The sequence below is a fragment of the Neoarius graeffei genome, chromosome 9, assembly GCF_027579695.1.
Source record: "Neoarius graeffei isolate fNeoGra1 chromosome 9, fNeoGra1.pri, whole genome shotgun sequence".
Classification (NCBI taxonomy): domain Eukaryota; kingdom Metazoa; phylum Chordata; class Actinopteri; order Siluriformes; family Ariidae; genus Neoarius; species Neoarius graeffei.
Genome location: NC_083577.1, coordinates 72,089,466 through 72,101,366, shown reverse-complemented (window position 1 = coordinate 72,101,366; position 11,901 = coordinate 72,089,466). Strand labels below are relative to the sequence as shown.

The 11,901-nt window shown below is 43.5% G+C and overlaps 1 protein-coding gene across 1 annotated transcript in view; it reads left to right on the top strand.

Annotated features, from left to right (window-relative positions):
- The first annotated feature begins 376 nt into the window (after positions 1-376).
- Positions 377-11,901, top strand: part of bbs5 (Bardet-Biedl syndrome 5) — a 40,398-nt gene continuing 28,873 nt past the window's right edge. Inside the window, exon 1 of the mRNA XM_060930211.1 lies at positions 377-551. Within this exon, the coding sequence (XP_060786194.1) occupies positions 490-551 (62 nt within the window). The 5' untranslated portion in view covers positions 377-489. The remainder of the gene's footprint in view (positions 552-11,901) is intronic.

Below are 11,901 nucleotides of genomic sequence, written 5' to 3'. Positions count from 1 at the left end.
TTTGAAAGTAACGTGCCCAACACTGGTTCTCCCCGTGTCCGCGTGGGTTTCCTCCGGGTGCTCCGGTTTCCCCCACAGTCCAAAGACATGCAGGTTAGGTTAACTGGTGACTCTAAATTGACCGTAGGTGTGAATGGTTGTCTGTGTCTATGTGTCAGCCCTGTGATGACCTGGCGACTTGTCCAGGGTGTACCCCGCCTTTCGCCCGTAGTCAGCTGGGATAGGCTCCAGCTTGCCTGCGACCCTGTAGAACAGGATAAAGCAGCTAGAGATAATGAGATGAGACGAGATGAGAATCTAAATGACGGATTGACCCATCCTGCTTGCCGTATGACGTATGTGTGTGTGTACTGTTACCATAGTGACGCAGAGGCGCTAGTCTTCTAATCCTCTTATCCGCCAGCTAGCGAGTGTCACCGAGTGAAAGTCTGTGTTCCCGGCCGGAGGTTGTGAGTGTTGTTCGCGGTGTGTTTACCCTGTTGGCTGATCATGGCGGGAGTGTTGGATGCGCTTTGGGAGGACAGAGATGTTCGCTTCGACATCACACCACAGTGAGCTCACGGGCACGATGAGAGCTAGCATTAGCACTTTAGCAGCGCGAATTCAAAGCAAGCTCCATTGAAGGAGTATTAAATTAAAACCAGCTGTGTCATTACACTGTGATCTGCCTGTTCCTGCAGCTGGAGGGCTTTGATTTAGACTCAGAAGCTCAGTCTTTCACACAGTAGCTCTGTTCACTCATACTGCTCTAGTCCAGTGTTCGAGTCCCTTCTCAAACTGTTTACATCAATGAGCCCTTACTGGAACATCCATATCCCACAGAACAGATTAATCTTATCAACACAATCCTGTCATGGTTGTATAATAATAATCATAACTTACATATGTATAATAATATTCTGAATACAACCCCGATTCCAAATGTGGAAGTTTCAAAATTCCATATTTTATTCAGAATAGAACATAGATGACATGTCAAATGTTTAAACTGAGAAAATGTATCATTTAAAGAGAAAAATGAGGTGATTTTAAATTTCATGACAACAACACATCTCAAAAAAGTTGGGACAAGGCCATGTTTACCACTGTGAGACATCCCGTTTTCTCTTTACAACAGTCTGTAAACGTCTGGGGACTGAGGAGACAAGTTGCTCAAGTTTAGGGATAGGAATGTTAACCCATTCTTGTCTAATGTAGGATTCTAGTTGCTCAACTGTCTTGGGTCTTTTTTTGTCGTATCTTCCATTTTATGATGCGCCAAATGTTTGAAAGATCTGGACTGCAGGCTGGCCAGTTCAGTACCCGGACCCTTCTTCTACGCAGCCATGATGCTGTAATTGATGCAGTATGTGGTTTGGCATTGTCATGTTGGAAAATGCAAGGTCTTCTCTGAAAGAGACGTCGTCTGGATGGGAGCATATGTTGCTCTAGAACCCGGATATACCTTTCAGCATTGATGGCGTCTTTCCAGATGTGTAAGCTGCCCATGCCACACGCACTAATGCAACCCCATACCATCAGAGATGCAGGCTTCTGAACTGAGCGCTGATAACACATACATGTCAACCCCTCACGGCTCTCACCTGTACTCCCTGGTAAAGAAATCCATAATTTCCATACCAAATCCATACTAATATTTCATGCATAATAAAAATGTATCAGATCTTACCTAATACCTAATGTCAGATACAACCTTTGTTGGCTTTTGCGTGAAGAAATTAATTGACGGCTGTCTCTTTTTCTGGTTTGCATTCTTCACATGCATTTGAGATTTCATGTGTTCCCTCACATCGTAAATTCCAGAGGCAAACACTTTCACATCTCTACAACAAATTGTGCAGTTGACATACTCAGCACCCATTTTGGAAGTGATAATTATTCCACTGAATGTTTCTGTCCATTTGGGAAGAAAGCGACCTCCAGTTTTAGATGTTTTGAGGTTTTTCTTCGGTGGTGCCGATATCTTGACCTCTTGATCTGTCTATTGTTACGCTACATGTGCTGTTATTTCCCGCTCGGTGTGCAGGAAAATCACAATTGCGCATGGTCAGACATTCGGAATGGCTTGTTGGTACTAGCGGAAGTACCGATTGAGTAATTCTAAATGTAGAAAATGGCGGTTCCCATGCATTTTCGTATTTCATGACGATTTTTTTGATGGTAATAAATAAAAATAATTTTAAGGTGAAAATGTAGAAAAATCCATAGTTGAATACCACTATGCCCGTACCATTTTTAAAATGCCAAAATCCGTAGGGAATACGGGAAATCCGTAGGGGTTGACATGTATGATAACAACTTGGGTCGTCCTTCTCCTCTTTAGTCCGAATGACACGGCGTCCCTGATTTCCATAAAGAACTTCAAATTTTGATTCGTCTGACCACAGAACAGTTTTCCACTTTGCCACAGTCCATTTTAAATGAGCCTTGGCCCAGAGAAGACGTCTGCGCTTCTGGATCATGTTTAGATACGGCTTCTTCTTTGAACTATAGAGTTTTAGCTGGCAACGGCGGATGGCACAGTGAATTGTGTTCACAGATAATGTTCTCTGGAAATATTCCTGAGCCCATTTTGTGATTTCCAATACAGAAGCATGCTTGTACGGTATGTGACGCAGTGCCGTCTAAGGGCCCGAAGATCACGGGCACCCAGCATGGTTTTCCGGCCTTGGCCCTTACGCACAGAGATTCTTCCAGATTCTCTGAATCTTTTGATGATATTATGCACTGTAGATGATGATGATATGTTCAAACTCTTTGCAATTTTACACTGTCGAACTCCTTTCTGATATTGCTCCACTATTTATCGGCGCAGAATTAGGGGGATTGGTGATCCTCTTCCCATCTTTACTTCTGAGAGCCGCTGCCACTCCAAGATGCTCTTTTTATACCCAGTCATGTTAATGACCTATTGCCAATTGACCTAATGAGTTGCAATGTGGTCCTCCAGCTGTTCCTTTTTTTGTACCTTTAACTTTTCCAGCCTCTTATTGCCCCGTCCCAACTTTTTTGAGGTGTGTTGCTGTCATGAAATTTCAAATGAGCCAATATTTGGCATGAAATTTCAAAATGTCTCACTTTCAACATTTGATATGTTGTCTATGTTCTATTGTGAATACAATATCAGTTTTTGAGATTTGTAAATTATTGCATTTCGTTTTTATTTACAATTTGTACTTTGTCCCAACTTTTTTGGAATCGGGGTTGTATTTATTAAAACCAGATAAACTGTGGGTGGTAAAAGAGAGCAACTGGACTTGCTTGAAGATTCTTGAAGACGTTTCACCTCTCATCCGAAAGGCTTCTTCAGTTCTGTCTGACTAATAGGGAGTATCAGGTATTTATCCTCTCATGGATGAAAAGCAATCCTAAGGTGTCGTTGAGCCATCCTGTTGGTGTGGGTCACTGGGGGCTGGGTGTGAACGGCCTAGAGAGTCGTTGGGGTGATCAGTGGATTGCTGATTCTCTCTGTCCTCCTGTGAGTCACTGAAAACAGCTGGATTGAAATGAAATGGTATTTCATTTCATTGTTATGCGGATGACACTCAGGTCTATATGCCTCTTAAAAAGAATCAAGCATTCTCTGTAAGACCCTTACTTGAATGTCTTGACGACATAAAGGCTCTAAATTTTTTAAATTTTAACGAAAAGAAGACAGAAGTGATTGTTTTTGGTGGCAGCTCCGAGACCCTCTGTCTACAGTAGATCTAGGTTCCTTGGCTCAATACCTAAAATCCAACATCACTAACTTGGGAGTTAAGGTGGACTCTGACCTCAGACTTGACAATCAGATCAAGACAGTTGTGAAGTCAAGGTTTTTACCAACTGAGGCAGCTAGCCAAAATAAAGCCAATTCTTTCAAAGCAGCACTTTGAGACAGTAATCCACGCCTTTGTCACCACACGGCTGGATTACGGCAATGCACTTTATGTGGGGGTTAGTGGGTCCTCCATCAACCATCTCCAGATGGTACAAAATGCTGCTGCACGTCTTTTAACTGGCACACGCAAACATGACCACATTTCCCCCATTTTAGCCTCACTCCACTGGTTGCCCATACATTTTAGGATTCATTTAAAAATTCTTTTATTTGCTTTTAAATCTCTCAATGGTCTCACCCCTCCCTACCTCTCTGAATTGCTGCACCCATATCCACCTACCCGCTCTCTCAGGTCAGCTGATCAGCTGCTCCTGAGGGTGCCAAAAACTAAGCGCAAGCTCAGAGGGGACCGTGCTTTCGCTGTGGCAGCCCCTAAATTGTGGAACGATCTGCCTCTGCACATTAGACAGGCGTCTTCCTTGTCTGTTTTTAAATCCCTTCTTAAAACCCATCTCTTTTCCATGGCCTTTGACACCCTGTAAGATGTTGATTTTATTTTATTGTTTTATCTTATTTTGTTATTTTATTGTTTTTGTCTTATATATCTGTTTTTATTGATGTTTTTATGTCTTTTAATTTATTTTGTATTAATTGTATCATGTACAGCACTTTGGTACCTTCTGGTTGTTTTTAAAGTGCTTTATAAATAAAGCTGGATTGGATTGGATTGGATTGGGTTTTGGTGTGCATTCAGTTGTCTGGGAAGTGTGCCAAGGACTGCATTGTAGGTGGCTGATAAATAGAATAGAGTGCCTTTATTGTCACTATACACATGTATAAAGGCATTCTATTCTATTTATCAGCCACCTACAATGCAGTCCTTGGCACACTTCCCAGACAACTGAATGCATGATGATGTCTTAGACCCTCACCTCTGTTCAGTGATGGCCGTTCCAGGTTGACAAAAATGGCTTCTTTAACTCCTCGCTCATACCAACGATCCTCTCTGGCTAAAATAAGTACGTTGCAATCCTGAAATGAGTGTCCTTTGTTGTTAAGATGAAGATAGACAGCAGAGTCCTGGCGTGAGGAACTGGCTCTCCTGTGTTGAGCCATGCGCCTGTGAAGCGGTTGTTTTGTTTTGTCCAATCTACGAGTCCGTGCATTCCTCACTGCACTGAATTGCATACACTACCTTATCCTGTGGGGCGGCATGGTGGTGTAGTGGTTAGCGCTGTCACCTCACAGCAAGAAGGTCCAGGTTCGATCCCCGTGGCCAGCGAGGGTCTTTCTGTGTGGAGCTTGCATGTTCTCCCCGTGTCCGCATGGGTTTCCTCTGGGTGCTCCGGTTTCCCCCACAGTCCAAAGACATGCAGGTTAGGTTAACTGGTGACTCTAAATTGACCGTAGGTGTGAGTGTGAATGGTTTTCGCCCGTAGTCAGCTGGGATAGGCTCCAGCTTGCCTGCGACCCTGTAGGACAGGATAAAGCGGCTAGAGATAATGAGATGAGACGTTGTCCTGTTTGTGTCTGGCTATTCTGTCCTTAGGGGAACGGCTATCACTGAACAGAGGTGGGGGTCTAAGGGCCTCTGCATGCTCTTGCGACAAGGCTTTCGCAGATAGCTTTTCGCAGACAGTTGTAATTTATCGTTGAGCAGGGAGTAATAGGCGTGCGCGATGTTATTCACCGCCACAACGCAAGGGGGCGCGAAGTCACGAAATCGCTAGGAGTAGTTGGTGGGTGTGGTTAGTGGAGTGTTTATCCTCCGGTTACTTATAATGACTAGAACTGGAGTCGTATAGATGTATGTACTTCCTCGATCAACCGCTCTTCGTGCTGCTCCATCTTCGCTCGTGTTTTTTAAAAATGGCGGTCGTGAAAACAAAACAAACCGGGAAAGTAGGGAAGCGGAAGTGCGTGTACAGCGGATGTAGAGTGGACCAATCAGAGCCCTCTTGTCTGCGACACTGTCTGCAGTGGTCACAATTTTTGGGAGGTGCGCGCAGAGCGTCTGCGAAGGGGGGGGCTTCGCAGACGCCATCTGCGACGCCATCTGCGAGGACTGGGTTGTCAGCATAAATTGGCCTTAAGACATCATTTATCAGCCACCTACAATGCAGTCCTTGGCACACTTCCCAGACAACTGAATGCACACCAAAACCCAGCAGTTTTCAGTGACTCACAGGAGGACAGAGAGAACCAGCAATCCATTGATCACCCTAACAACTCTCGAGGCCATTCACACCCAGCCCCCAGTGACCCACACCAACAGGATGGCTCAATGACACCTTAGGATTGCTTTTCATCCATGAGAGGATAAATACCTGATACTCCCTACCAGTCAGACAGAACTGAAGAAGCCTTTCGGATGAGAGGTGAAATGTCTTCAAGGCCAAGTTTACATTAGACCGTATCTGTCTCGTTTTCTTCGCGGATGTACTGTCCGTTTACATTAAAACGCCTGGAAACGCCGGGAAACGGGAATCCGCCAGGGTCCACGTATTCAATCCAGATCGTGTCTGGTCCGGTGCTGTGTAAACATTGAGAATACGCGGATACGCTGTGCTGAGCTCTAGCTGGCGTCGTCATTGGACAACGTCACTGTGACATCCACCTTCCTGATTCGCTGGCGTTGGTCATGTGACGCGACTGCTGAAAAACGGCGTGGACTTCCGCCTTGTATCACCTTTCATTAAAGAGTATAAAAGTATGAAAATACTGCAAATACTGATGCAAATACTGCCCATTGTGTAGTTATGATTGTCTTTAGGCTTGCCATCCTTCCACTTGCAAGTGGTAAGTGACGCGCATACCCGATATGCACTGGGATCACACACACAGCGGCTCAGTCCCGAATCACTGCTCGTGCGCTTCACTCGCACGCTCTGTGAGCTGCGCAGGGCCGGAGTGCGCACCCTCCAGAGGGCACTCGCTGTTCAGGGCGGAGTGATTTGGAGCGCAGGATGCCTGCGGAGCCGAGCGTATCCGTGTATTGGCGTTGCTGTGTGCACGCGAATCGTGTATTGGCGTTGCTGTGTGCATGCGAATCGTTTTAAAAACGTTAATCTGATGATCCGCTGATACGGTCTAATGTAAACACCACCCAAGAATCTTCAACCAAGTCCAGTTGCTCTCTTTTACCACCTGCAGTTTACTATGACCTGGATGACTGAAAATCTTCACAGACATTAAAACCAGATTGTTTTTTATTCCTGGACATTCCACTGACAGAACCTATGAAGTCCAAGTTGACGTAATTTTGTAGCCTGACTTGTTTTTATTATTATTATTTTTATTATTGAGGTTTGTCTTAAAACTGTTCACTTCAAGTGACCAGTCTAACAGGATAATAATAATAATAATTCCAATCATCAATATAGTTTCTTAGATAATAGTGGGTTGTTATAGATATGATATATATATGTAACAGTTATTCCACTCAATCTCGTTGTACATGAGCCGATAGTCAACGAGGCACATAGCACCGAGTCGGCTATAATCCATGTACGACGAGATTGAGTGGAATAACTGTTTCATTCTATCCACATTCACTGGATTTTGAGAAACAGACAGTGTGCGAAATGGGGGGGGGTCTGACCCTCCCAAAAGCTAAACAAGCCCCCTCAAAAGATGTATTTTAAAAGACCAGGGTGGGTCCCAAAAAGACCCCTCTAAAACCTGTGCATGAGCCTATATAATAAATGCATTATGCATAAGTTTTACAATGTACTATAATAGCCATAACCCATTGTCCCCTTCCCTAAACCTAAAATGGTACATCCCTATTCGGATATTCCCTAATTAATTAGGCCACGGTGGTCACTCAGGTCACTCAGCCTCCTCTGTCCTGCATCTGCATACAGTATACGGGTGATTCTTTAACTATGGGCACGATTGGCCTTGTGAACTTGAAGGGGAAAAAAGTGTGAAAATATAAATTGTCACACTGGGATAGGTAAACACAACTAGTCTAGTTTGATGGTTCATAAGAGAACACACTGATATTCTAAGACAAGCTGGTGATTTTTAACAGATTTCCCGACTCCCCTTGCACAAATGTAATTTCCATCACATGTAAATATTTGTCATTTATTTTAAAATAGTATGATACACATCATTTCTTTTCACTGGAAGACCAATTTCATATATAGTTTTATCAGTTCATGCCTATATTGTAATTCCCATGAATTTATGGATTAGGAAAATTAATTGTGATGAGGACCAAACACAAATCTTACGTCCACCACAACCTGAGATATAACATTGGAATGGTCAGATACACTTCAAGGAGTAACTACTTGTGTTTTTACTTGAAGTGGAACATTACCTCATAAATTATGCAGATGTTTTTAATGAGTGATTAGAGTTTTGTAACTATTTGTTTAAAAAGAAATGGGGTGGTGGAGATTACTAGGCGTAGTGGAAATTACTGGTTGTTGTGGAAATTGCAATAAATGGACCCCATAGAAAAACAAAACTTTTATTTTAAAACTTTATGAAGCACCCAATTCCATTCAACAAATTCATTTAGTATGTTTGAACCTTTCTTTTTAAAAAGACAACTTCATATACATTTCATATCATATATTGCATACAACATGAACAGTATTTTGAAACCGTTCACAAACCGTAGTCTTGACAGTATCATGAAAAGTATTCTGAACACAGAGAGAGAGGGAGGTTTGTCCTGAGAGCATGACCATTGTTGGCCAAGAGAGCATGACCATTGTTGGCATGTGAATGGCTAATCAGGAACACTAAAAACAAACAAACAAACAAAATAAGGCGACGGCTGGAGTTGTCACGATGAGAACACAAGTCATTGGGCTGGGAACAGTATTCACAATAAAGAAAGAAAACGTCACAACACAGCCATCATGTGAACTTGCAATCAAGTAAACCTGAAGACATTTGGATGAGATATTGAAACATTCTGATTACTCACAGTTTTCTGAGCTAAGCGAGGAGCGTGTGTGTGTGTGTGTGTGTAAATGTAATTCAAGGCCAAATTTTGCAGATTCCTTGCCATTCTTTCTTTACTGCCATCTTAATTTCCTTATGCCGTTGTGTGTGTGTGTGTGTGTGTGTGTGTGTGTGTGTGTGTGTGTGTGTGAGAGAGAGAGAGAAAATGTAATTCAAGGCCAAACTTTGCAGATTTCTTTCCATACTGCCATCTTAATTTCTTTATGGCGTTTTGTCACTGGTACGGGTTCAGGGGTGAGGCCGATTATATCCATGGGTTGGTACCAGATAACATCATCTCTCAGTGGCCAATAAAACCAATTTTTTCCAATGCTAGTCATGGTTTTCACTTCAGCCCCACTGTATAGATCAACATCCTGAATAATGCCTGGATACACATCACCATCATAGACCACTGCACACCACTGACCGATAAGACCATCATGTAAATCCAGAATTGGTTGTAGACCTCCATCTTGGAATGTGCCCTCAGGAAGTGCACTGGCTGAAGGGGAAGAGTCATCCCATGGCTGAAACCTCACCGTTTCCAGTGTGAAACAGTTGCAGGTGTTGGGGGCAGAACAAAAGCAACTAAGAACCCTCCATGACATTTGGCTTGGAGAATGAGAGATTATCTGATGAATTTTCATTGTGCCACGGATGGTCTGTAATTCTGTTGGAATGTGAATATCCATTGCCTCAATGGCATCTGGTTCCACATAGAACAGCTCAGTTGAGGTGGACTTCTGCGTGAGCTCATCAAACAGGACACGTGCATCTGGAATGTCCCTCCGTCTTGCAATGATGTCATCTGCTCTCCTCTTAATGGCTGCTCCAATGCCATCAGCTGGGCCTTTGCCATGCCCAGCCTCTAGGAAATTCCAAGTCACCCTTTTCCAGGCCATTTGGTAAGGAACATTGGTGAGGAGGAAGAAATTTTTTTTGGACCGGTATTGAGTTGTTGGTCCATCGCTAACCACATGAAGAGTGGTGGCAGCAGGATGTTGCTCTCTCAGGTAACTTAGCACTGGGGTTAGATGTGCCCAGATCGCTGAGGGGTTGTGCCGATAAGAAGGGCTGATTGAGCATAAAGACTTCACATCCTTCCAGGTGTAGGCCACACCAGTATGGAGGGAGACCTGGTGGTGTGAGTCTCCAAAATGTACGGCCTGGACTTCACTGCTGTACTTACACTGGAAGTTCTCTGCAAAATCAATATGCAGAACCAGCTCATCCTCTCGTAAGCTTTCTTTTAAGCCACGGATTGCTGCATGCTGGTGCCTGATGTTGTATACATGCTTTCCCAGTTTTTCTTTTACACCTGTTGAGAAGTCTTCCAGTAAACTTTGCAGCGTGCCCTCTAATTTTTCCTTGACGGTAAGATGGACCGTGAACTTGTCTTTAGTTCCATCTTTTCTTTTCTTCTCTCTCTCCTCCGCTTTTGTTTTCCAGACATGCCACGATGTCTGGGCCCCAGGGTCAAAGTTTGATGTGAGCAACTCTTTCTCCACACATTTTGGACAGTCCCTGTACATGCACTCCTTTGTGTAGGGTGAACAGCAGAGAGAGATGGCCAAATCCTCAATTTTTCTGGTGGTAATGACTTTGTGCTGGGCCAGCTTGTCTGCCATGAACTGCAGATTGGCATGTGTCTTACATAAGCACGAATCTCTATCCTTAACAATGGGCTTTTTAATCCAGAAAGGATGTTTTTTGCAGAACTCACTGTTAGAAATGTTGATGTCAGGGTACTCCTTCTTAAATTTGTTATGCAGGATCTCCATGGATTCATTGAGGAATCTCTTCTGTTTTTTTTATTTTTCTCTGTGTCACCGTCTCCTTTTTACCTGTTGTGGGCCTGCTGTTCTCATCTCTTTCTAAGAACTTCCTGATTTTCTCTGTTGTATCCGTGCTGACGCTGTTTTTTTTGCTTTTTCCTTGTGTATGTAAATGCTGTTGATCTGTTTTCATTATTCCTCTTTCTCTTGGCCGAGAAGCCAAATTCTCTTTTTGCCATTGTAAGCAAGCGGTACTTTTTCAGTATCTTCCCAACCAGGATCTTTGAAATTATCTGTTTATCTTTCTCAGAAGACAGATTTTGATATCTCTCCCTTAACTCTGCAAGGACTGCATTGTGGAAAACTAAAGTCTTTCTCAGAGTGTGTGGTGCTGATGCCAACTGCTTTTTAGACTTGGATTTTGGGGAGTCAACCTGCTTTACTTTTTTCAACAATCTTGCATACCTCTTGCGGTACTTTTCTACCTTCTGCAGAGCCTTTTCAAGCTTGGCATCGCTTTCATATAATGCTGCATACACTTTTGAACGGTTTCTTCGGACCTTTTTTCTTCCTCTTTGTTTTTGCGTCACAGGTTGGCCAGAGGGTAATGGTAAGGGTGGTGTGGGAGGTGGAGGGACAGGTTCCGGTGGAACAGATTCTGGAGAGTTTGGTGGGGTTGTGGTTGCAAGGCAGGCCTGTACCCCAAGAGCATTCTTAATCTTCTCCTGATATTTTTTCATATAGTTTCTTCTTTGTCTCCTTTTTTTGCGTTGTTCTCTTTTTGTTAATTCTCCAATCGGTTTTACCACACCCCTCTCTTTTTTTCTCTGGTATCTCTCCCGATCTCTTTTCAGTCGCTCTTCATATTTCACAGGGTCTTCTTTTATCCTGTCCCTGTAGGCTTGCGACCTTTCTTTTGTGGACTTCCGTGGCATCTTGAAAACAGATAAATTTACTTCAATAAATATAGAATTCATAGTCAGGGTACATACATTAACCCATTAAGACACGGCCCCTGTTATAAGTTTGTTGTTATCGGAATGACAATGACCAAGTCGTAATATATGACTAAAGACTCTTTAATGTCATAGTATTGTAGTACTATAGTAACAGTTTTTCAGCAAATAGTAAAGCGTTCCACTGGTGGAACGGCGCATATTATGGGGTTAATATTGAATAATTTAATAAATAAATTGCAGTTTGGGCGGCACGGTGGTGTAGTGGTTAGCGCTGTCGCCTCACAGCAAGAAGGTCCTGGGTTCGAGCCCCGGGGCCGGCGAGGGCCTTTCTGTGTGGAGTTTGCATGTTCTCCCCGTGTCCGCATGGGTTTCCTCCGGG